This window comes from Lontra canadensis, unplaced genomic scaffold (genome assembly GCF_010015895.1).
Source record: "Lontra canadensis isolate GAN:19392208 unplaced genomic scaffold, GSC_riverotter_1.0 scaffold187, whole genome shotgun sequence".
NCBI lineage: Eukaryota > Metazoa > Chordata > Mammalia > Carnivora > Mustelidae > Lontra > Lontra canadensis.
Genome location: NW_022631181.1, coordinates 220,609 through 247,918, shown reverse-complemented (window position 1 = coordinate 247,918; position 27,310 = coordinate 220,609). Strand labels below are relative to the sequence as shown.

The following is a 27,310-nucleotide window of genomic DNA, read 5'->3' as shown; positions in this document are numbered from 1 at the left end:
AATAACTGATTCATTGATTCAGCCAGTCATTCAACACCTATTTATTAAATGATTACTCTTTGCCAGGCACCGGGAGAAAGAGACAAATAAGACATGGTCCTTGCCCCTGAGAAACTCACAGTCCAGTGGAGAGAGACAGACATGAAAATTGGCAATTACAACTTGGTGTGATTAGGACTGTGGAGGGGAGGATGCCCAGGGGAGGGACAGCTGAACGAGAGTCTGAGTTAAAATGGACTGGGGTCGTGGTGCTCTCTGGGCAGAGGACCAGCACAGGCAAAGGTTTGGAGGTGTGGGGCAGCCAGTTGGAGGGAGGGCTAGAGAGCTGGCCAGGGCGGGTGGTGTGGGGGGGATAGGCAAAGAATGTTGGGCCTGACTCTGTCCTGTTGTAGCTGGTTGGATGCTGTGGGAACTGGTGGTAACCTGCTCATCACCATGCTGGGCTGGTTCCTGTCCCCTCCACCATGACCCCCGACCTGCCCCAGCAGCAAGGCACAGGGTTCCTGGGAAAATGAGCAGTGAACTGGGATTAGAGGCACAGAGAGAAAAACTCCCCGCCTTCCAGTAGAGATAGTCTCTCGGGCGGCGGGGCCTCCAGAAGCAAGGCTGAGGTGATCCAGGCTGTTCGTACTGAGCTGAGTGGATGCTGTCGCTTCCAGGGGATCCTCTATCGCCCCCTGAGCTGGTGATCTCTCGGCTTCCTGAACTGCTTAGGCATCCATCATCAGAGCATTCTGAAAACCAGAGCCCCACAGAGAGGGCAACTGATGGGGTCCAGAGAGGCCCCAGATTAGGCAACCTGCCCCTTATCCCCAACAACTACAGCTCCAAGCCTGCCCTGTTCAGCTGCAAAGCATGTGTGACCCATGGGGTTGCAGGGGCAGACCTGGACAGGGGCTGGGCTTCTTGGGCCCCTGGCACACAGTGAAAGGATCTGCAGGGGGAGGGGGGCCTGCTGGGCATGGTGAGGATGCTGGTGGGTAATGACCTGGGAGGGATAAGGGAGCCTCTACTTACAAGAGGAGGGTAGTAGCTCCCCTGAGGTCCCATGGTTGGCCCTGGCAGGGGTCTGTAGGTCCCAGGTTTCCAGCCCAGGGTGGGGGGGCTGCCCACTGGTAAGGGAGCAGGCTCATCTAGCCAGTGCCTGCAGGGTGGCCCTGGGCGGGGTGCTGCCTCTCTCAGGCTTGGGTTTCCCCATCTGTGGATGGAGAGGACTTTCACGTTCAGGAGGACGGCAGTGGGCGCCCACCTTGGGAGATGAATGGAATGCACGTGAACGGCGTCCTGCCCGCACGTCCCCGGCTGTCCTAGTGGGGCAGTGTGAGTGTGCGGCTCTGTCCTAGAGGGCCTGGGTCCCCTGTCCCCCAGGAGCAGTGCCTCCTTCCCACTGTCAAGGGCTTTCATCCCTGCAATAAACCCCGCTTCATTCCCTTTTTAAACTGTATAATTTCTGCCTGATTGTAATGGCATATTTTAAAATTACCAGAAATCAAAGTCGGGAAGTGGATACTGCAGCTCTGCCTGCCTTAAGGCTGGCGACTGGCGGGTAGGGAGGGGGATGCAAACCGCCTCCCCTCCCCCACCCACCCCCTACTTTTTTTTCTTTTTCTTTCTTTTTTTTTTTTTTTTTTTTTGAGACAGTAATAGGAGAAAATTGGTTTTGAAACTGAATAAAAGTCCCTTTCAGAGTAAATCATTTCTTTCAGGGTACCTTTGCTGAAAGTAAAATAGAGCATAATGAAAGGTGGTTACGTGATTGTCTTTCATTTACCGAGAGGCCAGGACAGACAGGAGGCTGCAACCGTCTCGGGGAAATTCAAGATTGGAATAATTGCTCCGTAACAAGGAGCTTGTTGTGAAATTAGTATCTTAAGAAAGTAGTGAAAAAAGGCTTTTCCTCATGAATACTTCATTATTAGAAGAAAGCAGCAGAATTTAAGGGCTCCAGACACCTGTTTAGTATTAAATAACTCCCTTTCTTCCCCTTAAACACCGCCCCCCCACCCCTGTCTTTCTTCCTTTTTTTAAGAACTGGCAGGAGGATTGAGCTGGCCCAGCTTGGCTGCTCAGGACACCAGTGGGGATGGGGTGAGGTCAGGAGGTGGGGGGAGCCAGGGTCAGCTCTGTGAATGTCAGGGGTGTCGGGCTGCTGGCTCCTAACTGGGATAAGAAGAAGGGAGGGGTCTTGCAGAGAAACCCACCTCTCCCTCTCCATGGCCTCCAGGGCAGGCCCCACCTGGCCTGTGTTCACCCTGCCCATCAGGGCCTCTGTGTTCTGGGAACCCTGGTGGCCCCGGGGGACCTGGGCTCAGGCTCAACACCGGTCAGGGTTGGAGAACGCACGTTCTCCCAGGAATGCTGTCCTGGACCTTTCCCCCAGGGGTGCTGTGAGAATGTCCCAGGACTCTTCAGTACACTGGAACACCCAGGCGCCCATTGGCAATTCCTGGGCAACACCCCACCCCGGCCCCAGTATCGCTTCCAGAGGTGACCATGTGGGGTCTTTGCTCTCCATGAGCTCAAAACTGAAAAGCAGGGACAGACCCACTCCCAGGTGCCGACAAGAGGACCACAAGCCACCCCTGGCTGGAAGGGCAACCTGCTGAGGAAACAGGGAGGGGGTGAGGATCTAACCAGGCCTGGCGGCATCAGGGAAGCCCCTTGGAGGAGGTGACCCACCAGTCTGTTCTACTGAACCCCGCACTGCCCCCTGTGACATGGTGGAAATCCACCACCCAAGATGTGGGTTCTTTTCCTTTCTTTCCTTTGATGCCTCCAGGCCTCAGCGTCCTCCTCTGTCAGATAAGGGAAAAGGGGCATCTGCTTTGAAAGTATCAGATGTTCTGCCACGTAGTGGGGAGGCTGCTGGAAGCAACTGCAAGCCGGGGTACATGGGAGGCGGGCACAGAGCAGCCCGAGTGACAAGCATCTCATCTCCCTCCTCACAGGGACCCTGCTGCACAGTGTGCCCCACCGCGGGCCCCCAGCTCAGCCATGCTGGCCTGTCTCCAGAGGACCCAGAATCCACCGGGCCAGCACCTGGCCTGCCCGAGCAAGAGCCTGGATCTGCGCAAGTGTGAGTACACAGCCTCCCCAGCCCGTCTCTGTCCGCTTCTTCTGCCCCCTGAGTCCATGGTCGGGGGTCGGGGGAGAGTGCTCTTTCCCGGATGCACCCAGTTCTTCCCACCCCAGGGCTCTGTGGGGGCAGATCCCAGTAGAGATAGTCTACCCACCACCACCCTGTCCAGAGCTCTTCATGTTCTAGGCCTTTGCCTGTGCTGCACCCCCTCCCCAACAATGGCACCCACCCTTTGGCTGGGTGGGTGACTCCTGCACGGTGTGACCTCCTCCCCAGGACCCCCCTGCCTGGGAACCCACAATGCCCCGTGTCTGTCTCACTCACCATGATTTTCTGGTGCTGTTGGGAGAGAGGAGGACGATGTAGAAGCACATAGTCCTGAGTGGGATCCCAGTGCAGGGCCTGATTTGCTGTGTGATCTTGGGCATGTCTTTCCCCACTCTGGGTCTTGCGTTTTCAGTGTGTCAAATTACGGAGCTGGACAAGGTGATCTCCAAGGGGCTGTCTTCCTTGACCCTCTAGGACAGGAAGACCAAACTCTCTGATCCGATTTTTTTTAGCCATCATAGGGTCTTTTTTTTTTTTTTTTTTTTTTTTTAATTTGAAGTCCTTGGGAACATTTGAAAACAGGATTTCTGATGTCTCTTGGGGAAAAAAAAAAAAATCAGAGGATCTGGTAACATAGGCCCAGGTTCCTGAACTACAGTTCTCAGTTAGAAATGAACACTTATTGTCTCTTCAAAGGGGACAGCTCCGGGGACACCTAGGTGGTCAGTTAAGCGTCCGACTCTTGAATTCGCTCAGGTCATGATCTCAGGGTTGTGAGACAGAGCCCCATGTCCGGCTCCACACTGGGCGTGTTGGAGTCTGCTTAAGATTCATTCCCCACCCCCCACCCTCCCCATTCATGCGCATGTGCTGTCGTTCTCTTTTTAAATGTAGGGGGACAGCTGTCTCCCTGTTGGCTCTGTCCTGTAGCCCAGGATTGGTTGCCATTCATCATTGTGCTTATGCTGTGCCTCTTTTTCCTTTCTTAATAGGTGTTTATCTTTTTTTTTTTTTTTAGATTTTGAGTGTTTTTACTTATTTTAGTATTTTACTTAAGTATTTTTCTTATTTGAGTATTTTTTTTTTAAGTTTTACTTTTTTTTTTTTTTTAGATTTTACTTATTTGAGAGAGAGAGAGCACAAACAGGCGGAGGGGCAAAGGGAGAAACAGACTCACTGCTGAGCAGGGAGCCCGACACGGGGCTCAATCCCAGGACTCTGGGATGGTGACCTGAGCCAAAGACAGCCACTTAACGACTGAGCCACCCTGGTGCCCGCCTGCCTTTGTAATTTTGATAGATGTAGTCTGACTGACATCTTCAGATGACTCTGGGTGAGATAGCCTGTTTGCCCACCCCCTCACCATCACAGCATGGTATCACACTTCTAGGCTTGGTCACCTCATCAGTGAAAGTAGGATCACAGTGCAGTTTTAAATTAAGTTTAACATGAATGAGGATGAATATCTTTTCATGTTGGAGCCATTTGTTTTATCTTTGAACTTATTCATCTCCTTAGTCCATTTTTTCAATTGGGTAGTTTTTGTCCTCATTGAATTACAGGAGCTCTTTGTATATGATGGAATTAGACCTCTGTCTGTCATCTGAATTACATATGGTTTCCCAACTCACCATTTGTCTTTGATTCTGCCATTTGTCTTTGTGAAGTGAAATCTGTATTTCCTTTTAGGGCCTGTGGATTTTGGGTCATGGATTTTAGAATGTCTCCTTCCTCATGCTGAGATTTTTTTTTTTTTTTTAAGTTCCCCAAGGTTTCTTCTAGTTTTTTTTTAAATACAGAGCATAGGGGTGCTGGGTGGCTCAGTTGTTGGATGTCTGCCTTTGGCTCAGGTCATGACCCCGGGGTCCTGGGATCAAGCTCTGCACCAGGCTCCCTACTTGATAGGAAGCCTGCTTCTCCCTCACCCACTCCCCCTGCTTCTCTTCCCTCTCTTGCTGTGTCTCTCTCTGTCAAATAAATAAAAATTTTAAAAAATAAAAATAAATACATAGTATAAAATGTAAGGTATAGATCCAAGCATACTCAAGTCATTAGGGCGTTGGTGTTTAAATTGTTACAGAGTTGTTACAGAGAATTTTAACAACTTTACTGAAATAGAATTCACATGCCATAAAACCCACCCGTGTGATTTATACAATTAATGGTTTTTAGTATATTTACAGAATTTTGCAACCATCACCCCAGTCAATTTCGGAAAATTCTTAACACCTGAGGAAGAAACTCTTATCCACCAGCAGTCACTCCCCGACCCCTCATTCCCCTTCTTCTTTCCTAAGAAGGGAACCCTATAGCATGTGGTCTTTTGCAACTGACTTCTTTTACTTAGCAGCGTGTTTTCAAGGTTCATTTGCATTGTAGCATGTACACAACACCTTTTACTATATGGTGGTACTTGCTGTTCTTTGTTGGTCCCCTACCCTAAATTTCTAGAAGTGGAAATTGGCTATTTATTTTTCTGACTGAACTATAGAATCAGCTCATCTGGGTAAGAAGAAAAGTCCTATTTTATTTTTTTTTCTGGGATCACATGGAAATTTATAATTCAGGAAGAAATTATGTTTTTATGTCGATGCCTTCCAGGGCCATGAGAAACCCTCGGTTTGTTCCAACTTTTTTGTGTCCCTGGGAATGTTTTAATATTCGTTTCACCTAGATCCGTGCGCATTTTAAAAGTTTTAATTCTGGATAGTTACCCCTTTTTTTGGCTAGTCTTTTCTTCCTGAAATGGAGGTTATTTACATAAAGGCTATTAACTCCTGTCCCTTTACTGAATTCTTTTATTGTCTGTAATGGTTTTTCCATTTGGTTTCTTAGATTTTCCAGTTACTCTGTTTTATCATGTGCATATACTTTGGAGGTTTTATATCTTAATTTCTTTGTCTTAATAGCGTTGGCTGTGATCCTTGCAACAGTGAGAAATAATGGTGCTGATAATGGACATGCTTGCTTCATTCCTGACTTTAATAAGCAGCTTTTAGGATGTCCCTATCATGCAAAATGCTGGTTTCAGGGACGGATGTTTTATCAGGTTAAATAAGTGTCCTTGTATTCCTGTTTTATTAAGAATTTTTAAAAAATTAAGAATGGAAGCTGCATCTTACCAAATCCTTTTTCAGTGTCTGTGAAGACTATTGTAGGTTTTTTTCCTTTAATCTTTTAATAGGAATAATGACAGCGATCCCTTAACATCAAACTATCCTTGCATTCCTGGTCGAATCCCACTCGGTCATGGTGAATATTTCAGTATATTGCTGGATTGGCTTGGCTGCCTAGGGGTTTTGCTAGAAAATTTCATCTGTGAAGTTAGTCTTCAGTTTTTTGGAACACATTTTTGTTGGGTTTCGCAATCACTGTTAAGCTTGCCTTGTAAAGAAAATGGAGGCTTCCCTCCTTTTCCTATGCAGTTGTGACAGTTTAAGTAGAAGTGGATTATCTGTTCTTTAAAGATTAGTTGATCCTCAGTGAAACAGGCTGGGCCAGTGCCTTTCTTTGGGGTGGGAGAGTAGCTCTTTGATTCTTCTGTAATGATTGATCTTCTGTAATAATTGATCTGTTATCATTGTTCTACTGCTTCTTGAATGAATTTGGTAAATTATGTCTGTCTAGAAAAGTATTCATTTTATCCAGTTGTTAAATTTACTTTCATGAGGTTGAACAAATTAATTTACTGTTCTTTTAAATGATGATTTCATCCTTTTTCTTGTGTATTTTGTGCTTTCCTCCCCTACCCCATCCCCATTTTTTCTTGATTAGGTTAGCTAAGAGGTCACCAACCTCCCCTCCTCAAAGATCTATCTATAGGATTTATTTATTAGTAATTACCCTTCTCTGGCTTCTAATTCACTAATTTATGTTTTTATTAAGGTCGTCTTTGTACTTTTCTTCTTAAAAAATGAGTTAGAAGCTTAATTCTTGCTACTGATAAATAAAAAAGGAATTATTAAGGCTATGAATTCTCTGAGCACTGCCTTAGTTGTACCCTACAGGTCCTAATAGAAGGTTTTTTTTGTTTTGTTTTTTGTTTTAAGATTTATTTATTTATTTATTTGACAGAGCGAGAGAGAGAGAGAGAAATCACAAGTAGGCAGAGAGGCAGACAGAGACGGGGAAGCAAGCTCCCTGCTGAGCAGAGCCTGATGCGGGACTCGATCCCAGGACCCTGAGATCATGACCTGAACCAAAGGCAGAGGCTTAACCCACTGAGCCACCCAGGTGCCCTAATAGAAGGCATTTTTATCATTATTTTAAAAATCTCTTATAATTTGGTTTTGATTTCTTCTTTGACCTAAGGCTCATTTGAATTCCATCTGTCCATTCCGGTAGTAGGTGCTTTTGTAATCAATTATTTCTAGTTATAGTGCATTATGACCAGAGAATGTTGTCCACGATTTCTACTTTTTTGGACTTAAATTTTTCTTTGTGATGTAATCAGTTTTTGTGAGTTTTATGACTTTTCAAATGGGGCTTGAAAAGAAGTGTGGCTATTTGGGGGATTCAGAGCTTGGTGTATATCAGTTATGTCTCCCCCATTAATTATGTTGGTTATGTTTTCTGTTTCCTTGCTTACCTGTCAGGGATGGAGAAATGAATTAGACACCTACTACTCATGTGTTCCCAGTCTGTTTCTTCTTGCAGCACGTACAGGTGTGGCATCCTGCATGGTGATGCAATGTCCTTTAAAACACACAGATAGTAATCTTTTAACTCTTTGTAGTGAATTGCATCTTTCTTTGCCATATTTAATACAACAGTAACTTCTGCTTTTTTAATTCACATTTTCCATGAAACTTTACCAGTCCTTTTCTTTCAGCCTTTCTGAATTACTTGGTTTAGATGTGACTCATATACCGTCGAGTTGGATTAAGCTTTGTGAGACAATCTGAATGTCTTTTTAAAATTTTTTGAATGTTTTAAGCCATTTACATTTATTGATATGACAGGTGTCTGATCTATTTTGTGTTTTATTTTAATTGCTTTGAAAAGTCTTATCTCAGGGTGCCTGGGTGGCTCCCCTGGTTAAGCACCTGCCTTCAGCTGAGGTCATGATCTGAGATTGAGCCCTATGTCAGGCTCCCTGCTCACTGGGGAGTCTGCTTCTCTTGCTCAGTCTCTCTCTCTCAAATAAAATCTTTTTAAAAAAAGTCTTTCTCTATGTGATCTGTGCTTTTTGTGTACCTACTGATCATACAGAAGGTTGTCCTTGTTCTAGTGCTGTAACTTCAAATAATACCCTGATACCTGTTTCTTCGGAACAGTATCTATACTTTTCCTAAAATGAACAAAATTATGAAATCGATATATTTCCTTTTTTTCTCAACATTTTCTTAGAGCTCACTTCTTCATATTAAGCCTCCATTACCTGACATCAATGAATTAACTTATTCATTTTAGAGAGCAAGCACAAGCAGGAGGGGCAGAGGGAGCAGAAAAGAGAATCTCAAGCAGATTCTACACGGAGCCCAACACAGGGCTCAACACACAGCACTATCTCATGACCCTGAGAGTCGGACACTTAACCAAGCCTGCACCACCCAGGTGCCCTTACCTGACATCAGTTTGAAATACTGTTTGGGGCATCTGGCTGGCTCAGTCGTTAGAGCATATGATTCTTGATCTCAGTGTTGTGCGTTCGAGCCCCACGTTGGGTGCAGAAATTACTGAAAAAAAAAATCTTAAAAAAATATATATTTTGATCCCAACTATTAAATATGAGGATATCTATGTGCTTCTGCCATTCCTCTCTTTCCCCTTCGCAACCTTCTGTTATTAGTAATACCATTACACTGTTCCCAGGATTTGTTTTTTTTTTTTTTAAGATTTTATTTATTTATTTGACAGACAGAGATCACAAGTAGGCAGAGAGGCAGGCAGAGAGAGAGAGGAGGAAGCAGGCTCCCTGCTGAGCAGAGAGCCCGATGCGGGGCTCGATCCCAGGACCCTGGGATCATGACCTGAGCCGAAGGCAGAGGCTTTAACCCACTGAGCCACCCAGGCGCTCCTGTTCCCAGGATTTGTAATGTTGGTCACAGTCCCACAGTTAATTTCAGTCTGTCTCCTAGAGAAATAGGGTCACTGCTCACCACCAGTTCTTGTGCATTAGTTTCCCATCACCCAAAGCTAGTCCGTGGATATATGGCTTGCCTCAAGTGAACAGCACTCCAGGAGTTCCTGCAAGTGCAGAAAGGTATATCTTGTCGACCTTCTGCTTGAATGAGTGAAAAATTCTCCCTGGGTCACTTGTTTCCTTGAGGATCTTTGCAGACCATACCGTGTTCTCCTCTACTGTCAGATGTTGCCATGGAGAAGTTGAAGCCTGGTTTTTCCTTCTTACATTTCACTTAGATCTTTCCTGTCTTTCATGTTATTACTTTCACTAGCATGTGCCTTGGGGTTGACCGTTGAGAGTCTTTTTTTCCCGGAACACAGTACCATGCCCTTTTACGGGGATCTCCCAGGCTTATATTATTTCAGTTTCCTTCTTTGGAGACTCTAGTTAAGCAAAGATTGTCTGTCTTTTGCCTATCTTCCTGATGTACCCTTTTCACTTTGCTCACTTTTTTTTTTTTGAACTTTTTGTTTTCCTTATACATTCCATGTTCCCCCTTTTGCTTTTACAAGTTTTTCCCTCTACTCTTGTATATCTGCCTTGTGTTTTTGTTTTATAGAAACAATTGTTTACAAAGTTTTTTTTCCCTCACAGTGAAATATTGGGCTATAATCTTCGTCTCATCTGTGGCTACATTTTCTGATGGGAAGTGGGATTTATTTTATTTTTTTTGCCAGCTGTTACATAGGCTTTGCCTGTCTCATTTTCCTTTCGATTAAGTACCATCCTGGTTCAATTTTATTACTTGCCTCTGGAGTTTTTCTCAGCCCAGCTATTTCCCTCCAGTGGCCTCAGAGACAAACCGGTTCCTACAAGTACGGCTTATTAGTGGGATTTCTTATTTAGCCCTACCTTCTTTGCTTTTCAGAACCACATAGGCCTAGGGAAGGTTGATAACCAGCTGCTGCATTCCTGGTTTCACTGCAAAAAAGAGGGTTTAGATTTTGTTTAGACTCATACAGGATGTATCGGTCACAGTTGGGAAGTATATGCTGCCGGTTCTTTCTGAAATGCACAGCTATGGCACTCTTTCTGCTTCCTCCCTCAACTCCCCACTGGATCGCTGTTGCTCTCGGGCAGCCTCTCCATTGTTGTTTAGGGGTTTAGTGGTCTCCTAACTTTGCCAAAAAATGGAACTTGTGTTTTTGTTCCATGTTGCTTTGGGGGTATTTGTAGGAAGAGAAGGTATTATATCAACATTTCTCAAAATTGAGGCTCACTCTTCTGCTGGTGTTCTTCCAGAAAGAGGGGTATAGAGAAATATTTGTCTGCCTTATCAAAAACAGAACAAGGACAGATAATTTGGTGGGGGGGGCTTTGGTTTCAAGGAATATGTTTTTCATGCACAGTCCCCTTCATTCCTTTATATGACCTTCAGAGAGAACATATTCTCTTTTATTAAATTAAGTACTTCACTGAATAGATTGTCCATGGTGCCCAATTCAGAAAGCAGAAGAATTTAAAATGAAAAACAACTCACCTTCTCAGAGGAAACCAATGTTGGCAGTTTCTTAAATACCCTCCAGAAAAATACACATTCAGGAGGAACAATAAATACCTTTCGTATAAACATTCATATCCGCCCCCCCTTCTCAATTCCTTGCCTTTTTTCATGACTCCTATGTCCTGGCAGTTATTCACCACGTGATAGAAAGAATATCCTCATTCTTTTTAACAGCTGCATTGTATTCCATTACTTGGATAAAGAATAACATTTTAAACCATCCCTCTGTTGATGGGCATTTAGGTGGTTTCTAGTCTCTTGCTATTCAGAACAGGGCTGTAATGGATCTTTGTACATGTATGTGTATTTGTTTAAAAATAAAAAGGTCTTCCCCAGGTGGACTTACTGGCTCAGAGGATCTGTGTGTTGTAACCTTTGATTGCTCTTGTGCATCTGGCTGGAGGCAGAGGCTGGGCGTGATGACCTGGACTTGTCCTTCCTTCCTGCTCCAAGGCTTGAACGAAATAGTGTGGGGGGCCACCAAGGACGTCCTGCTTCTCCAGCTCGCTCAGACCCTTTGATATCTTTGCACTGATTGGAAAAGACAGTGACTCTGCCTGTAATTGAAGAGCACAGGAAAGAGGGAGGCAGGAAGGGAGATAAGCAAATTGTATTGGGTGCCCTGCTGCTGGTCAGGGCCTAGACACTTGGCAGAGTGAGGCTCCTGCCCTTTCCTCCTGGGCATAACTGTGGGGCAGTTGTGCCTGTGGCCTTCCAGCAGAGCTGAGATGGGAAGGGCTCTCCCTGAGCTTTGTGACTGGACCATAGGCTTGGCTGCATTTCTTATCACAGGAGAAAGGTCTCAACTGGGTGAAGGGTACTGTCCTTGGCCAAGTTGGTCAGCTTCTTAGGGCCAGTGTTCTCCCTTTTGTAAAGAAGGGGTCAAGTCAGGTGGACCTAAGAAGCCATCCAGCTCTGCCCACCTGTGACAATAATGTCAAAGGCCTGGTCAAGGGAGGACATGGCCCGGTCTGAAATGCCCTCCCTCCATTCTTTATAAAATGGGATCTGCCTGCACAAGCCTGCACAAGGCATGGCAACCACATATGCCCAGAACATGGCCAGCAAACCAGAAATGGCCGCAATTTCCCTCTCTGGGGCCTGAGGTCAGGCAAGTAGAGGAGACAGGCGTGGGGGTGGCCCTGTGTCCAGGAGCCTGGGCAGCTGGAACAGGTGACTAGAGAAAGTGACCTGGAAAGAAAAAAGAAGGAAAAAAAGGTGTATATGTGTGTGTGTGTACAGTGGGCAGGGGAGTCCATTTCCCCTCCCTTACTTCAGGCCTGAGTTCCTGGGCTACTCCCAGCTGGCCAGAGTCCCTGGGTCCCCGATAGGACCTGCCCACACCTGGGACAGAAGCGTGTTTTTCTCAGCTGCTCGGGACCTTCCCTGATAATAAATATTTGACTTTCTCATCATGGTGTTGATCCATAAACTTGGAATGCGCACTGCTCTAGGTACGGGCTGAGGAGAGAGCCCCAGAGAGGCATCATGGGAGCATGGGGGTGACATTCCAGGACCTGTCACCCAGGAAGGGAAGAGATGAGGCAGCTACCCCAGGACACTGATGTGAGCTGCCATCCTTGCTCTGCCAGGCCTCGGGTGAGTGGCACAGCCTCTCTGTGCCTCATACTGCCCTCCTGAGCATGAGCCTCCAGGGCAAAGGTGTGGAGACAGAGCTGGTCTGGGGGGTCAGATCCTAGCTGTGCCCTGAGTGGGGTATGTGTGTGAGGTCTTGGACAAGTGAGTGAGTGGCCATCTTGGGGCCTGTTAACTCGATTGTGATGTAAGGATTAAAAACAATAGAGAACCCCTAGGGCCTGGTGGCAGACTCAAATACATCACCTGTCCCACCTTTCCGCAGTGAGTGGGAGCGCCCCTCCCCGCGCTCACAAAAGGACAAAAGGCTTCCAGCCCACTCTCTCATCTTCATGGGAGGAAGGGCTTGCTAACCTAGGAGGAGCAGGGAGAGGCATTTCTCCCCCATTCCCACCCCTCACCCACCAACCTTGACCCCGGAAGGCTAGACCGGTGGCCACATGAGCATTCCTGCAGGTGCAGCTGCTTCCACTGACACTAATAAAATACGGAAGAAACAAAGCAATTTAAAATTCCAATAAAATTAAAGACAAACCTCTGGTAGCAGATTCAATTATGTAGCTGTCGCTGAGCGCAGCCTCAGGACAGAAGGAAGGGCCAGTGCCACCCCCGCCACAGGAACCATGCCTAGAAGGACAGAAGCTCAGAGATAAAGGGCTGTGAGAGGGCCAGACGGAGTCAGCCCCCTTTGTATGATTTAACAAATAAAAATCAGCTCTAGCCCTAGGAAGGAAGGCAGCTTCCTTCACTACAGAGCATCCAAGCACAACCCACTGCAAGCCAAGCTGAGGGTTGGTGAAATCAGAGCAAGACAAAGATCCACATCCCTGCCTGTCCACATGGTGCAGAGGTCCTGGCCTGCTCTGTGAGACAGGGAAAATAAGTAACAAGCTACGAGGATTAGAAAGAAGTAAAACTAGCTGCATAGAAACCCCGGAAGAATTCAGCAAGATCGCAGCTATGAGGCCAACATCCAAATGCCATCGTGTTCCCCTACACACAGGAGCTGGCGAACATTTCCTGTAACTTTTCTGATATTTTCATCCCTACAGGCCACACAGTCTCTATGGCAACTTACTCTGCTCGGCCACGTGGTAGCGCGGAAACAGCCGCAGATGCTCGGAAATGAATGGCATGGCTGTGTTCCAATAAAACTTTATTTACAAAGGCAGGCAGCAGGCCAGGCTCTTCCAGCTAAAGAGCTGGAAATTACATTTAAAAAAAAAAGATACTATCACTTTTTTTTTTTTTTTTTTTTTTTGGGAAACAGCTTTCCGTGTATGGTAACATGCGCCACACGCTCTGTGCCTTCCAAGCGTACCGGTGAATACCCTGTAGTGTGAATTCACAGGGCTGTGCTGTCGTCACCACCATGAAGTTTCAGAACGTTGCCTCATGGCCCCAAACAGAAACCCCACACCCATGAACCATCAGTTTGGACCACACAACTCGCTAACCCTCTGTCTCCGCATGTGCCTGTCTCAGACGTTTCAGATAAATGCAGTCATACAATGTGAGGCCTTTTGTGTTTGGCTGTTTTCACTTCCTATGTTTTCGAGGTTCAGCCCTCAAGTAGCTCGTACCCATATGTCATTCTTCGTCATTACCGAGTAATCTTCCCTGGTGTGGCTACGGCACGTTTTCCTTACGTGTCTACAGACGGATGTGCAGGTTGCTCCACTTTTCGGGGCGATCGTGAGTATGCTGCCATGAATGTTCATGCACAAGTCTTTGTGGGGATGTAGGTTTCCATGGGTCTTGCGGGTGAAACTGAGGAGAGTTGTGTCGCTTGGGCACATGGCTGTTCTCCGTTGAACTCTTTTGAGGAACTGCCAGAAAGGTTTCCAGAGCAGCTGTGCTGTCGTGCGTGCCCGCTGGCCACAGCTGAGGTGCCAGTTCTCCCCATCTTCACTGAAACTTACCCCCTGGCTTTCTGATCCCAGCCATACCCCCTAAGTGTGACATGGGATCTTGTGTGGTGGTGACTTCAGTGGCGGGGGGAGGCGTTCTGATGACTAATTCCAGTGCTTTATTGGTGATAGGTCTGTTCAGATTTTCTGTTTCTTCATAAGTCAGTCAGGTAGTTTGTGTCTTTCTAGGAACCATCCATTTTAGCCACGTTATGGTATCATTAAGAAACGAAAATACATTGGTGGAAGAGGTAAATGACCTTTGTGGAGAAAAAGTATATTCAGTGATTTTTTTTTAAATTTTTTATAAACATATATTTTTATCCCCAGGGGTACAGGTCTCTGAATCGCCAGGTTTACACACTTCACAGCACTCACCATAGCACACACCCTCCCCAATGTCCATAACCCACCCCCCCTCTCCCAACCCCCCTCCCCCCATCAACCCTCAGTTTGTTTTGTGAGATTAAGAGTCACTTATGGTTTGTCTCCCTCCCAATCCCATCTTGTTTCATTTACTCTTCTCCTACCCCCTTAACCCCCCATGTTGCATCTCCTCTCCCTCATATCAGGGAGATCATATGATAGTTGTCTTTCTCCGATTGACTTATTTCGCTAAGCATGATACCCTCTAGTTCCATCCACGTCATCGCAAATGGCAAGATTTCATTTCTTTTGATGGCTGCATAGTATTCCATTGTGTATATATACCACATCTTCTTTATCCATTCGTCTGTTGATGGACATCTAGGTTCTTTCCATAGTTTGGCTATTGTAGACATTGCTGCTATAAACATTCGGGTGCACGTGCCCCTTCGGATCACTACGTTTGTATCTTTAGGGTAAATACCCAGCAGTGCAATTGCTGGGTCATAGGGTAGTTCTATTTTCAACATTTTGAGGAACCTCCATGCTGTTTTCCAGAGTGGTTGCACCAGCCAGTGATGTTTTTTAAAGATCTAAATAAATGTAGATGTACGTCCTGCATGTGGACAGAGATTTCAGTAGAGGAAAAAATCAGTCCAATCCTTACATCCTGACCATTTGTGTGTGTGTATGTGTATGTAACTTGAAAAGCTGACTTTGAAGTTGATAGGAACAAAAGGCCAAGAACGGGCAACACGCGCCTGACAAAGAAATAGAAGGGTAGAGGACCAGGGTCGTACTGCTCTGGCTTAAGGCTGAGGTGGTGGGATCAGCACTGGGACAGAGGGAGCCAGGGCATGGAGCAGAACATCTAGATGTGGACCAGTGTGCATGTGAGCTCAGTCTGGGACAAAGCAGGGCTTGCAGATCCCTGGGGATAGACATGCAGGGCTGGGACCCCTGCTTATCCATGTGGAATGAATGACATTGGAGTCCTACCTCACACCACACACAATGAAGACATCCAGATAGACTAAAAATCTGGTACCATGCAACACAAAACCGTATCATTCTTTAAAGCAAATGACAGGGAACATCCACCAGGAAGGACTTGCAAATGGGAAGAGGGGATAAAAGCACGAATAAAGAAAACAGGTTGGAACACATTAAAACAAAAAACTGCTGCTTGGCAAAATGCACCATAAAAAAAGTCAAGATAGCCAAAGACAGGGAAGGTGTCTGCCGCACTTACAATGGACCGATATCCAGAACAGAGAGCCGGGGATGTGACTGCAGAGAAAGCAGTGCCAAGGAGCAGGGGATGGGAGGGGGCCGGGCACTTGGGGAGCAAAGGGTGGATGAGTCAGATCCACGCGGTTGTGGATGGAGATGTGAGGGGGGGAATGTATGTGGCCACAAGGAGGGGAGATGAGGCAGCAGTTCCAAAGGGCACTGTTCAGGCAGCGGTCAACAAGCTGAGCACAGGGGGACAGTGAGAAGTAGGCTCTCAGAGGCCAGGCAGGGAGCAGGGAAGGGAGACTGAGACACAGGTCAGTGGCAGGAAGGTCAGGCTGGGAAGGATTAAAGTACCCCCAGCCCTGCCCGCAGGGCCCCCCAGGCACTCCAGGGCATGGAAGCCATGGGTAGATACACGTGCGAGCTTGTGAGCATCTCCTGGTCTCTGTGTACACGCTGGCCCTCAATATCTGGGCACCTGTGACTCCACACGTGTCCCTGAGCATCTGGGTGTGTGTACATGTGAGCCTGTGTGCACGTGCACACATGTGGTTAGAGAATGAGAGTTCTCGCAGCGTCCAGTGATCACCGCCACCCTGCACTGCCTAGTCTGGTCCAGAAAGAGCTGGAAGGCAGGAAGCTAGCCTTTCTGAGCACCCATGATGTACCAAGATTTCAGACACGCATTCTCTCGTGGAATCCCCGCCCGCTCCGTCCTCTTAGGGCGGATGGAGGCCAGGAAGCTGCGGTCACCTCCCTGAGGTCAACCTGCTGGGGACTGGGGCACCTGGATTCACACTCCGGGTCAGCAGGCTAGGGGCAGGTCAGGGTTGTTGGTGGTCGTCCTCGTCCCTCCCCCAGCCCTCGCAGTGTGGGCCAGAGGACAGCTGCATCAGCCCCGGCCCAGCCGCCTTCCCCACTACCCCCCTTCCTGGGCGGCCTCATTAGGGATTCTGCTGGTACCACCAGCTAATTAGTGTCACGTTAATTGAGCATTCAGGAGGCTGCCACCTCCAAGGGCACAGTGTCGGCAGCAAAGGGGAATGCAGATGCGGACTGCTCCTCCCTGTGGGCTTGGGCCAGGCCCTGTGCTCAGGGACCCCTTGTGCCCTAAGGTGCCTGGGGACACCCCTCCCCCATCTCAGCAAGGTAGTGTGTGCCCTGGCTTAAGGGAAGAGGCAACGGGCAAAGAGAAATGAGAAAGAAATGACATTCGCTGAGTACCTACTGTGCCTGGCATGCCTGTAGTCCTCCCACTCCTCCCAGGGGAAAGCTACAGAACTCCACCTTACAGTCAAAAACACCCAAGGTCCCCCAAGGGAACAACGTCTGTGGGAGCATGTCCATGGCCCTGCAGGAGCCTGCCTTCAGCTGGACAGTACCTGGAGGCACTGGCATGGCCGTGGGAGGTGCCTGGGCTCCCACTGAGAACCCTGGAGCCTGGGAGCTGGCATCTCCCCCCACCGCTGCCCTGGACAACCCCACCCCCGAAACCACCCCCATGCCTTCCTCCACTGCCCCTCGGGGAGCAGGCACCACGGGCCTTACAGGGCAGAGGAGCCCATGGACTTCAGCCCACTGTGATTTGTCCATCCTTCTCCCCCTAAAGATGAGAAACCAAGGGTCCCACAGCAAGTGGTCACACCGCGGCCTGACCCCAGCCAGGGTCCCAGCTTTGCACCCGTGCCATCACTCCTGTGGAGCCCCCGCCTGGCCACCCATGCTTCTCCCCTCCTCCTGGTGGGGGGCCACCAGGGGCTGCCGAGTCCCACTCTCCCGTCTCCCTGTAGCAACATTAAATCCCACTCAAAGGGCTGCTTTTAATTGGCTTAATATACTCGTTAATAACCACATCTCTTTAAGGCACCTGTAAAAGGCCCATAACATTAACGTAATGGCAGTGACGGCCCATCCGCACTGGCAGCCAGCCTCTTAAATTTCCTGACAGGACTTTAATGGGGGCCGTGCGGCAGGGAGGGCCCAACTCACAGGGTGGGGGCCATGGTTTCTGCACACGGAGTCTCAGTTCTATCTGGCTTCTGCCCCTGCCTCCTCCCACAGGCCTCGGAACTGGGTGGGGGTGGGGGGAGTCGATGGACTCTGCAGACACCTGCTGGGACCCCACACATCTTCCCAGGGGTCAGGATGGGGAGAAAGAGCCACGTTTGCCCTCAGTATTTTGCCCTGAAGACAACAGACAGTTACAGCATGGGAGCCCTGGGGGCGGGGAGGGGTGTAGAGCCCAACCCCACGGAGGCCGAAGCCAGCCACCCCAGCCGGGTATAAGCCCCACTTCTTCCTCCGTCCCCCACTTCTTCCTCCGTCCTCCCAGGGCAGAGTTCAGGTGCCTTCTGTGCACCAGGCGGCACATGGACAGGTCCACCCAACCCCAGATTCGCCCTGGAATGGTAGGAGGAGTGGTTGGGGGGTGTGGAGGAGGGGAGGCAGACATGGAGGGTTTCCCACCAGGGTGTGGGACACAGACCAGGTGAGGGGGGTGTCCAAGGACATGAGCACAAGGTGGCATCATCCTAGCTAGGCTCTAAAGGACCCGGGAGAATTTGGTTACTGAAGAGAAGCCTGTGGAGGGAGACACCCGTCCCGAGCCACGGTGTCCGTGATGCCTGGCGACAGAGAGCATCAGAACCTGGCTCACAGATCCTTTCTGTGCCACCCTAGCTCTCAAACTGGTGCTCCTTGGGCTACCTCCCAGCTACCTCTGTGAATATGTTCACCTCAGAAGTTGGATCTTTCAGTAAATAAAATTGAAGATCTGTCTTGTGTGAGTTGTATGCCTTACCTTCTAGAACTTAATGCTTCTCACAATAAATTGACGACATTCTTCAATTTCAAGCCACCCCAAATCTCAAGAAGGTGGATTTTTCCTACAATCAAATTTCTGAAATGCGTGATTTGTCAGAATACCAGACTCTCACTAAACTAATTTTGGACAGTATCCTTTGAATGAATAAAGGGGAAATTTGGGTAAAAAAAAAACAAAACCAAAACACAGTCTAAGAGGTGTGCACGCCTCTGGGCCGGGCACAGCCTCCTCGCCCACCCCAGTCTCCGCCCCCCAGCCCTGATCTCCTGGCTCCTGGACCATCCCTAGCCCCTCTGTCCTCCAGTAGTCAGCAATAACATGCGGCAGGAGGGGGCGCTCATCTGCAGTCCACACTTGACACCCTGTTCCCTGAATGTCTCCCCTCCACCTTTGAAACCCAGGGCCACCTCCCAGGCTGCCATGAGGATGTCCAAAGGGCAGGGCTGTAAGGAGCTGGCAGTGTGCCTGGCCCAGGGCGCTCCACCAAGGATGGCTGTCAGCACGTGAGAGGGAGCCCAGGGATACCATGGGTATGTCCAGGGCCTGTGGGAAAAGAGGGCTGCAGAGAGAGGTTAGGGTCCCATGGCCAGGGCCTTGGATGCCAGCCTGAGCAGCTCAGACTTCACACACACACACACACACACACACACACACACAGGCTCAACGGAGGAGTTTGTACAGAGACGCATCCGGGGGCCTGGAGGCTGTGGAGGGGACTTAGTGAAGCCATCACCACCAGCAACCATAGCCCCCCCTGAGGATGCTCATAAAAACTCTCCCAAGACCAGGAGTAGTGTTCCATTTTACACAAGAGAAAACTGAGACCCGGAGAGAGGTAGCAGCCTGACTCAGCCCACCCTTGCCTCCCCAGCCCCCCAGAAGATGCCTTCTCAAAAGGCTCCCAGCTGCCCTTGGTGCTCCGCTCCCCTCAGTGGCGGGGGCCCAGGCGGGGAGCCAGGGAGGGCCTTGGGCAGCTCCAGGCCAAGGGTAGAGGAGGTGGCTTTGAAGCAGGCTGCTGTGACGCAGGTGTCAAGGGCAGGGCCCTGGGAGAAAGGAGAGCTGAGCGCCTCTCCCCTACCCTCACACGACACATGGTCAGGGCCACCCCCTGGGGACTACAAAAAAGCACAGAGAACTAAAATGCCCCCCTCCCAGGCAAGACCATGCCAGCCTCAAGGGCTTTTGTCTTTAAGTCTTGGCTTGGCCCCCCTTCGAGAGGGAAGGAGAGAGGCTAAGGGCTTGCAGGTACAGCCCCTCTGTTACCTCCTATCTCCACAGACCTGTACTGTTGGTACACCTTTGCCCATTTCGTCAGAACCTTCTAGAACCTAAGTTTCAATGCCCGGCAATGCACATTTCTACTGAGGACCTGCTGGACACTCTGTCTCGTGGGGACAATCAAGTTGCTCCCAGGACTTCTTTGTGAGGCCCCCTCTCCCTGCCCGATTTTCCACCCAGTAGCTGGAGGGGTCCCATCAAAACTCTAGAAAAGTCCTGTCCCTCCTCTGGTCCCCGCCCTCCAACGTGGAGCAGGAGCCCAGGTCCTCACAGTGCCTGACCCCGTCCACCTTCTACGATCCTCCCTTGCTGACGCTGCTTCCCCAGGCACGCCTGGTCCATTCCCCTTGGCCTTGGCACTTGCTGTCCCCTGCGAAGACCGCTTTTCTGTCAGAGAGCCATGTAGCTCACTCCCTCACTCTGCAGCCTTCCCTCAAAGGCCACTTTATCAGACGCCTTCGCTGATCACAGTGTCCACACTAGGCACCCCTCCGCGGGGTCACTGCGACCCCCAGGCCCCACTGTTTTGCTTACTGTGCTTGCATAACTACCCACCCCCTGATTCAGTGACCTCCGACAGCCATCTGGTGCGCTTGGGAGAACAGGGCACAGTGGGGAGGGTGTGTCTGCTCTGTGCTGCTGCTGTGAGCAGAATGAGGGAGACCTGGGCTGGGTGCTGGAAGCTTCCGAAGGCTTGCTTCCTCCCATGTCAGGTGGTGGATGCCAGCGGTCCACTCAAACACCCACACGTGGCCCTCCGTGGGGCTGGGGCTTCCCGGAGCACAGACCGGCACAGAGCCACCTTGGTGTCTGTGCAAAGCCACGCTGCCTGTTACCGCCCAGCCAGGAGGGCCACATGGTGCCCCACCAGCCACAATCCCCACCCACCCTGCCGGCACCCACTCCACCCACTCAGTGCAGAATCAAGTAGCTGAGTTCCTTCACATTCCAGGGAAGGAAGATGGGCCTCCACTACTTGTGGGAGGAGTGCCAAAGGATTCGTGGACAGGTTTTCAAGCTACCACGTCTGCTTTGTCCCTGTTCCTGGGGCCTGTGGCTGCCTGAGAGGGTCTCAGGATTGTCACCCCTGTGAGACTGTCAGCTCCGTGAGGGCGGGAACCTTGGTTTGCTCTGGCTGCTGCTGCTTCTCCAAGGCCCTGTGCGCTGCCTGCATAGACAAGGGTCCAGGAAGTGTCTGGACACGGGGCTGGAAAGGGGCTTTGGAGAGGCAGCTTGCCATGGGCTGTCTCCTTAGCTTAGTCCCTCCTGGGACTCGTTCTTCCAAGTGTTGTGACTGGCAGCACACAGAGGCCCCTAGGCCGGATGGGTCCATCCAGGCACAGCCTAGTCGTCCAGTAAGACATTCCTGGAGACCTACTCTGTGTCCTGTAGATGCTGGGGGACACGGCGGCAGACGGGCCAGCTAGGGAGCCCAAGTCTTGGGGGGCAGAAGGACAAGCCCAGGGCCACCAGGATCTGCTGTGGTGTCTGTGGTGACCACACCCAGGCACTAATGGGACCTCCAGGCTGGGGGTGTAGGGATCCCCTAGTCCAGCTAGGGGGGTAGGGGTCCCCTAGTCCAGGGAAGGCAGGGAGGGAGCAGCATCGAAGACAGGCCCTGGGGTCCCCCAGCAGGTCCCCCGCCTGCCACACATAAACCTATGAGTCCCTGACCCCATGGGGCTCTGTTATGGTGCTGAACTTGTCACTGCCCATTCCCCCGCTTCCGGCTCTCAAGAGTGCTCAGGTGCTCCAGACAAGAGATGTTGAGAAAAGCTGTGGGCCCAGAGACCAGCCTGTACTCAGTGCAGCCAAAGGGCACCCCCACCCCCATCGGCTCCCGCAAATACTGGAGGCCCCAACCTGCCCTGGGGGAGCCCTGCTGACTGGGGGGGCCCAGACGGGCCCATCCTTCAGCGAATGGGAACCGGTAACAGGCTGAACCCTTTTTACAAAGCCCCTCTTCTTCTTCATCTTCTTCTTAAAGGTTTTAAACACCTAATTTATTCCATCCATTAGATAGATTTTGTAGATTTAATCATTTTCACAGTTGGTGGCTCATTGGATACTCAAGATAAACTCCAAATGAAAGTATAATGGTGAGGACAAATGAGTTTTCACACCACAATGGCAGAAACCTGCTTGGGAAGGGGGTTGAAGAGGAACAAAAATACATACAGATATAATTTTTTCCCCAGCAGCCGCTTTTGCTGACTCTGGTAGGTTACCACAGTTAATTTCACCAGTTTTGTTCATCTGTAAAATTGCATAAAAGTGACATTTTTGTGCTCATTATAGCAACTGCTGATTTATGGCTGGTAAATGAAGAGCTGGTCCCTTTTTTGCGGGACTCTCCGAGCGGCGCTAAGTGCCCATGAAATTGCTTGTATAATGTAGTTTAAATCCAATCTCGGAGAAAGATTCCCCCGTTGGCCAAAGTGACATTTCCATTCTCCACACTGAGTTTATTTTAGGCCACTTAGGAGGGGGCTGCCCCAGGCAGGGTCAAGGATGGAGGCCTGTGGCCTGCCAGGGGTCAGCTCCACCTGCTGGCCCAGATTAGGACCCAGGGATGGAGGGGCACTGGCCCAGGCTCCTTGGGATGCTGAGGGCTGCCTGCCTCTTCCCTCCCTGCTGCCCTGCCCAGGTCAGACTGCATTCCTGCACCTCAGGGCAGAGAGGAATGACCTCTCTGACATGCATGCCTGGACCTCCCTCTCCCGTGTCAAACCTCGCCTGGCTGCTGATGGCCTGGGACAGGGTTTCTCCAACACTCTCTGCGCACAGAGGTGGTCCTGTGCACTGTAGGCTGTCCCATGGCATCCCAGGCCACTACCCACTGGACCCCCGTAGTTGGGGTGGCGGCTCCCCCAACCCAAGTGTGAGGACCAAGTACATCCCCAGACTGGCTAATGTGCCCTCAGGGTGGGGTGGGGGAAGCCACTGCCCTACCTCTCGCCCTCCCAGGCCACCTCTCTCTCCCGACGGTCGACTGTCAACTGTCGCCCGTCGCCCTTGGCTTCTGCTTTCATTCTGAATTACATTTCCCACTGGGGATAGGCTTCCTCGCCCCTGGACCTTTGCCTGTGCTGTTTTCTTTTGCCTGATATGTGTTTCTCTGCTCTCTCCTCACCCCTTTCAACATTGCCTTAACTGGGATGCTCTTTCTTCTAGAAAGCCATCTCGCTTTCCGAAGCTGGCCTGAGTGAGCCCCCCCGCACCCCAAAATGCCTGTGCCTTCCCATTGCAGCACATACCTTGCCGAGATTGGCTGTGAGCCCAACAAGGGGACCAGGGCTGAGGCTCTGGAAGGATGGGATGTGGGGTGAGGCCTTCCAACCGAGGGGGAGGAGGGCAGGTGATGGGGTCAGCACTCCACCCAGCCACCATGCCAGGCCCACCTGTGGTCAGAAAGGGCAGCCTGAGCCGCTACCCCTTCTTCCTCAGGAAGGCCTTTGTCCCAGGCAGATGGGAGGGTATTACCACTTCCGCCTAGAGAGCACCTGCTTCTGCTGACGCACCCCACCACGCACAACTCATTGGAACTTGCAGCCACACTGGGAGGCAGTGTCCCAAGGAGCATCATGCCCATTTTACAGATGAGGAAACAGAGCCACAGTGTGGGGAAGCCTCATTCTCAAGTCCCCAGTGGGTTCCAGGGGTGCTCATGGGGCAGGAGGAAGGCAATGTGCCGTGGAGACCTTGAGGGGTCCCCTTGCCCAAGGGCCCAGAGAGGTCGCCCCTTCCCAGCACCGACTGTGAGCCTCACACCCTCTGCTCAGCCCCTTGGCACAGCCCTTCCCCCAAGCCACCCTGTAAGACTGGCATAATTATGCCTGATGCCTATTCCACAGGTGGGGAAAATGAGGCTCAGCCAGACGGACCATTTGCCCAGAGCCACAAAGCCCACAACTAGACAGGATTCTACCCAGTGCGCCGGTTCTAAACCCAACTTCCAACTATTTCTTCCCAACTATTTCTTGGGAGGCCCCTGCTCCCTTCTCCACCCAAGGAGGGACCTGGGCAATGCTGAGAAATATCTCAGGCCCAGGGAGAGGCTTTGGATGAGAGAAGGGGGTCTGCCCACCAGCAACCCACCTGCCCCATAGAAGGTGCCAGTTGTGCCACCAAGACTAGGACAGTCAGTCTGTCACACAAAGTGTACCCTTCAGCCCCATGCCAACCACATGCAGAAAAGGCAGGGGTTACACCACTGGCCTTGCAGTTGACAGGGAGGGGTTGGGCAGCCGGGGTGGGTAAACTCCCCCCTCACCTGCCTGCTGATGGAGAAAAGGCTAGAAGCTGACACAGCAGCTGCTGCCTGCACCATGTCCCCCCGTTCTAGGCCTTGTGCTCCATTCCTGGAGCAGCATGCTTAACTGTCCCACAGAGGGTGGCAGGTCATCATCACCCCATTTTACAGATGAGGAAAGGGAGGCACAGAGAGGATAATGAAGCAATAGGAGGAATAGCTTCCTGACGGTGTGGTATTAAGACAGGTGACACCGAGCATCACTGAGGCTGCAGAGCCCTCGGAACGTCTGGGCTCTGCGGGGGAGCGGAGCCTGGGACAGTCTCCTGGGCAGACTGCGGGTATCTTCTCCTAGAGCTGCAGAGTCATCTGCCCCGAATCCCCCTGCTGGGCATAGTCCCAACAGAAGTCACAGGATAATGTGTACATGAGGACATATGGTGCTAAGTGTGTTGCCCCCAATGCCATCAACAGGAGCAAGGACGAGTACATTGTGATGGTTGCGTCCCACACGAGGACCACAGGGCAGCGAGAACGCATGGACCACGCCACCTGGGCATATCCCACAAGCCACCCTAAGTGGCAGAGGCCTGTATGGGTGGGGACGCATAGCAGGATTCCATCCCGCCTGACACTGCCGTCAGAAGTCAGGACAGCTGTTTGCTTGGGCAGGGGTGCAGGGGGCTCTGGGGGACTGGCCATGTCCCATCGCTCGGCCGCAGGGGTGTTGCAGGAGTGCATTTGGTCTGTGCGAGTTCAGCTGACGACGTGCGCTTTCCTTCCCGTACTTGACGCTAGATGTGCCGCTTTGGAGTGTAGATGGAACAAGCTGGAGGAGCGAGGGGATGGGACAGATGGGGAACCGAAGGAGGGAGGGGCAGAGTAAGCCCCGCTGCGGGTAGCGGGCCGTGGGCTCCCTGGGTCACAGAGGTGGCTCTCACCTGTGCTTTCCTCTCCCGCTTGTCCCCGCAGGTGAGACGGCGGCCAGCTCCATGCATTCGTCCCGCTACCCGAGCCCGGCCGAGCTGGACGCCTATGCGGAGAAGGTGGCCAACAGCCCACTGTCCATCAAGATCTTCCCCACCAACATCCGGGTGCCCCAGCACAAGCACCTCGGCCGCACCGTCAACGGCTATGACACCAGTGGCCAGCGCTACAGCCCCTACCCACAGCACGCTGCTGGCTACCAGGGCCTACTGGCCATTGTCAAGGCCGCTGTGTCCTCTTCTGGCGCCGCTGCACCCTCCGGGCCCGCCAAGAGCGTGCTCAAGAGCGCCGAGGGCAAGCGGACCAAGCTGTCGCCGGCTGCCGTGCAGGTGGGCATCGCGCCCTACCCGGCGCCCAGCACTCTGGGGCCCCTGGCCTACCCCAAGCCCCCCGAAGCACCTGCCCCGCCGCCCGGCCTGCCCGCGGCTGCTGCCACTGCTGCCTCTGTCATCCCCCTGCCTGGCCGTGGCCTGCCCTTGCCGCCTTCCAACCTGCCCTCCATCCACAGTATCCTGTACCAGCTCAACCAGCAGTGCCAGGCCCCGGGCGCCGCGCCTGCCACCTGCCAGGCTGTGGCCGGTCCCCACCCCAGCCCGGCCAAGCATGGCCCCGTGCCCAGCTTCCCCGGCATGGCCTATGCGGCCGCTGCTGGCCTGCCTGACTGCCGGAAGGGCGCCGAGCTGGGCCAGGGAAGCGCAGCGGCCTTGACGTTGGCTGGGGCCACCAAGCCTGCAGGGTACGCAGATGGGGGCCTGGATTACCTGCTGTGGCCGCAGAAGCCGCCCCCGCCACCGCCCCAGCCACTGCGGGCCTACAGTGGCGGCACGGTGGCCAGCAAGTCCCCGGAGGCCTGCGGGGGGCGGGTTTACGAGAGGGCCGGTGGGTCGCCCCTCAACTGCGGCCTGGGGCTGCCCACTGGCTTCACCGTGGGCCAGTACTTCGCCGCCCCCTGGAACAGCGTGCTGGTGACCCCCACCAGCGACTGCTACAACCCGGCAGCGGCTGTGGCAGTCACCGAGCTGGGGCCGGGGGCGGCCCGGGAGCTAGCAGGGCCCCCCGCGGAGGCACTCTCGGGCCTGCCCAGCAAGAGCGTTTGCAACACAGCGGTGCTGAGCAGCAGCCTGCAGTCGCTGGAGTATCTCATTAATGACATCCGGCCGCCCTGCATCAAGGAGCAGATGCTGGGCAAGGGCTACGAGACCGTGGCCGTGCCCCGGCTGCTTGACCACCAGCATGCCCACATCCGCCTGCCCGTCTACAGATAAGGCCCGCCCGGCAGCCACACGGACAGACGGACAGGGCGCCGAGCGGGGAGGCAGGCCGTGGAACAGGGTGGGCAGTGCACAGGGGTGCCCAGCCTCACCCTGGGCCCGAGTGCCCATGGATGCCCACAGGGAAGCCAGGCAGGCTGCTGCCACGCAGCCACCTAATGGGGAGGAACACGACGGCCAGGCTCCCCAAGGCCCCTCCCTGCCACCGGCTGCCCTAGGACACGGGGAGGGCCCAGGGCAGCTGCTGACGTCCACCACTGCCTCCATCCAAGCCAGCAGAGGCAGGGAGACAGAAACCACTTTAAGACAGGAATGGTTCTTTCTGGCTTTCCCAGGAGAGGAGCTCAGGCCAGGGTGGGATACAGGAGGAAATGTGACAGTCTAGAGTCAGGGGGGGGTCAGACATCTCCCACCATGATCTCCCCAGTCTCCTGGAAACGGAGCAGAGAAAGGGTATAGAAAGTCACAGGGCCTACAGTGTCCCCCACTGGCTAATCCAGGTGAAGACCACTCTAATATAGGCTCCAAGGACTACCAGTCCCCCCTGCTCCTCCTCCTCCAGGTTCTCCTTCTCCTACCATTCCTTCCCAACACAGAATTGTACCCCATTCCCACTCTCTCCAAACCCTGTACTACCACCTTCCCCCTTCTGTCCACATCTTACAGGGCTGCTGGGCACAGCTATACAGGCTGTGCACTGCACAAGGGCACCTCATCCAAGGAGACACCATTTGCATCCTAGACTTGTATATTTATTATGGCAATTTTCTGAATCTTGAGGAAGGGGCGCCATTTTCCCTATTCGCACAAAGGCACCACAGGGGCTAACAGT

General features: G+C 51.8%; 1 protein-coding gene across 1 annotated transcript in view; it reads left to right on the top strand.

The window, feature by feature from the left end:
- FAM222A (family with sequence similarity 222 member A) overlaps positions 1–26,883 on the top strand; it is a 53,106-nt gene extending 26,223 nt beyond the window's left edge. The window contains exons 2-3 of the mRNA XM_032847415.1: positions 2,949–3,076; positions 25,193–26,883. Coding sequence (XP_032703306.1) covers positions 2,995–3,076; positions 25,193–26,472 — 1,362 coding nt within the window. The 5' untranslated portion in view covers positions 2,949–2,994 and the 3' untranslated portion in view covers positions 26,473–26,883. The remainder of the gene's footprint in view (positions 1–2,948; positions 3,077–25,192) is intronic.
- The last annotated feature ends 427 nt before the right edge of the window (positions 26,884–27,310 follow it).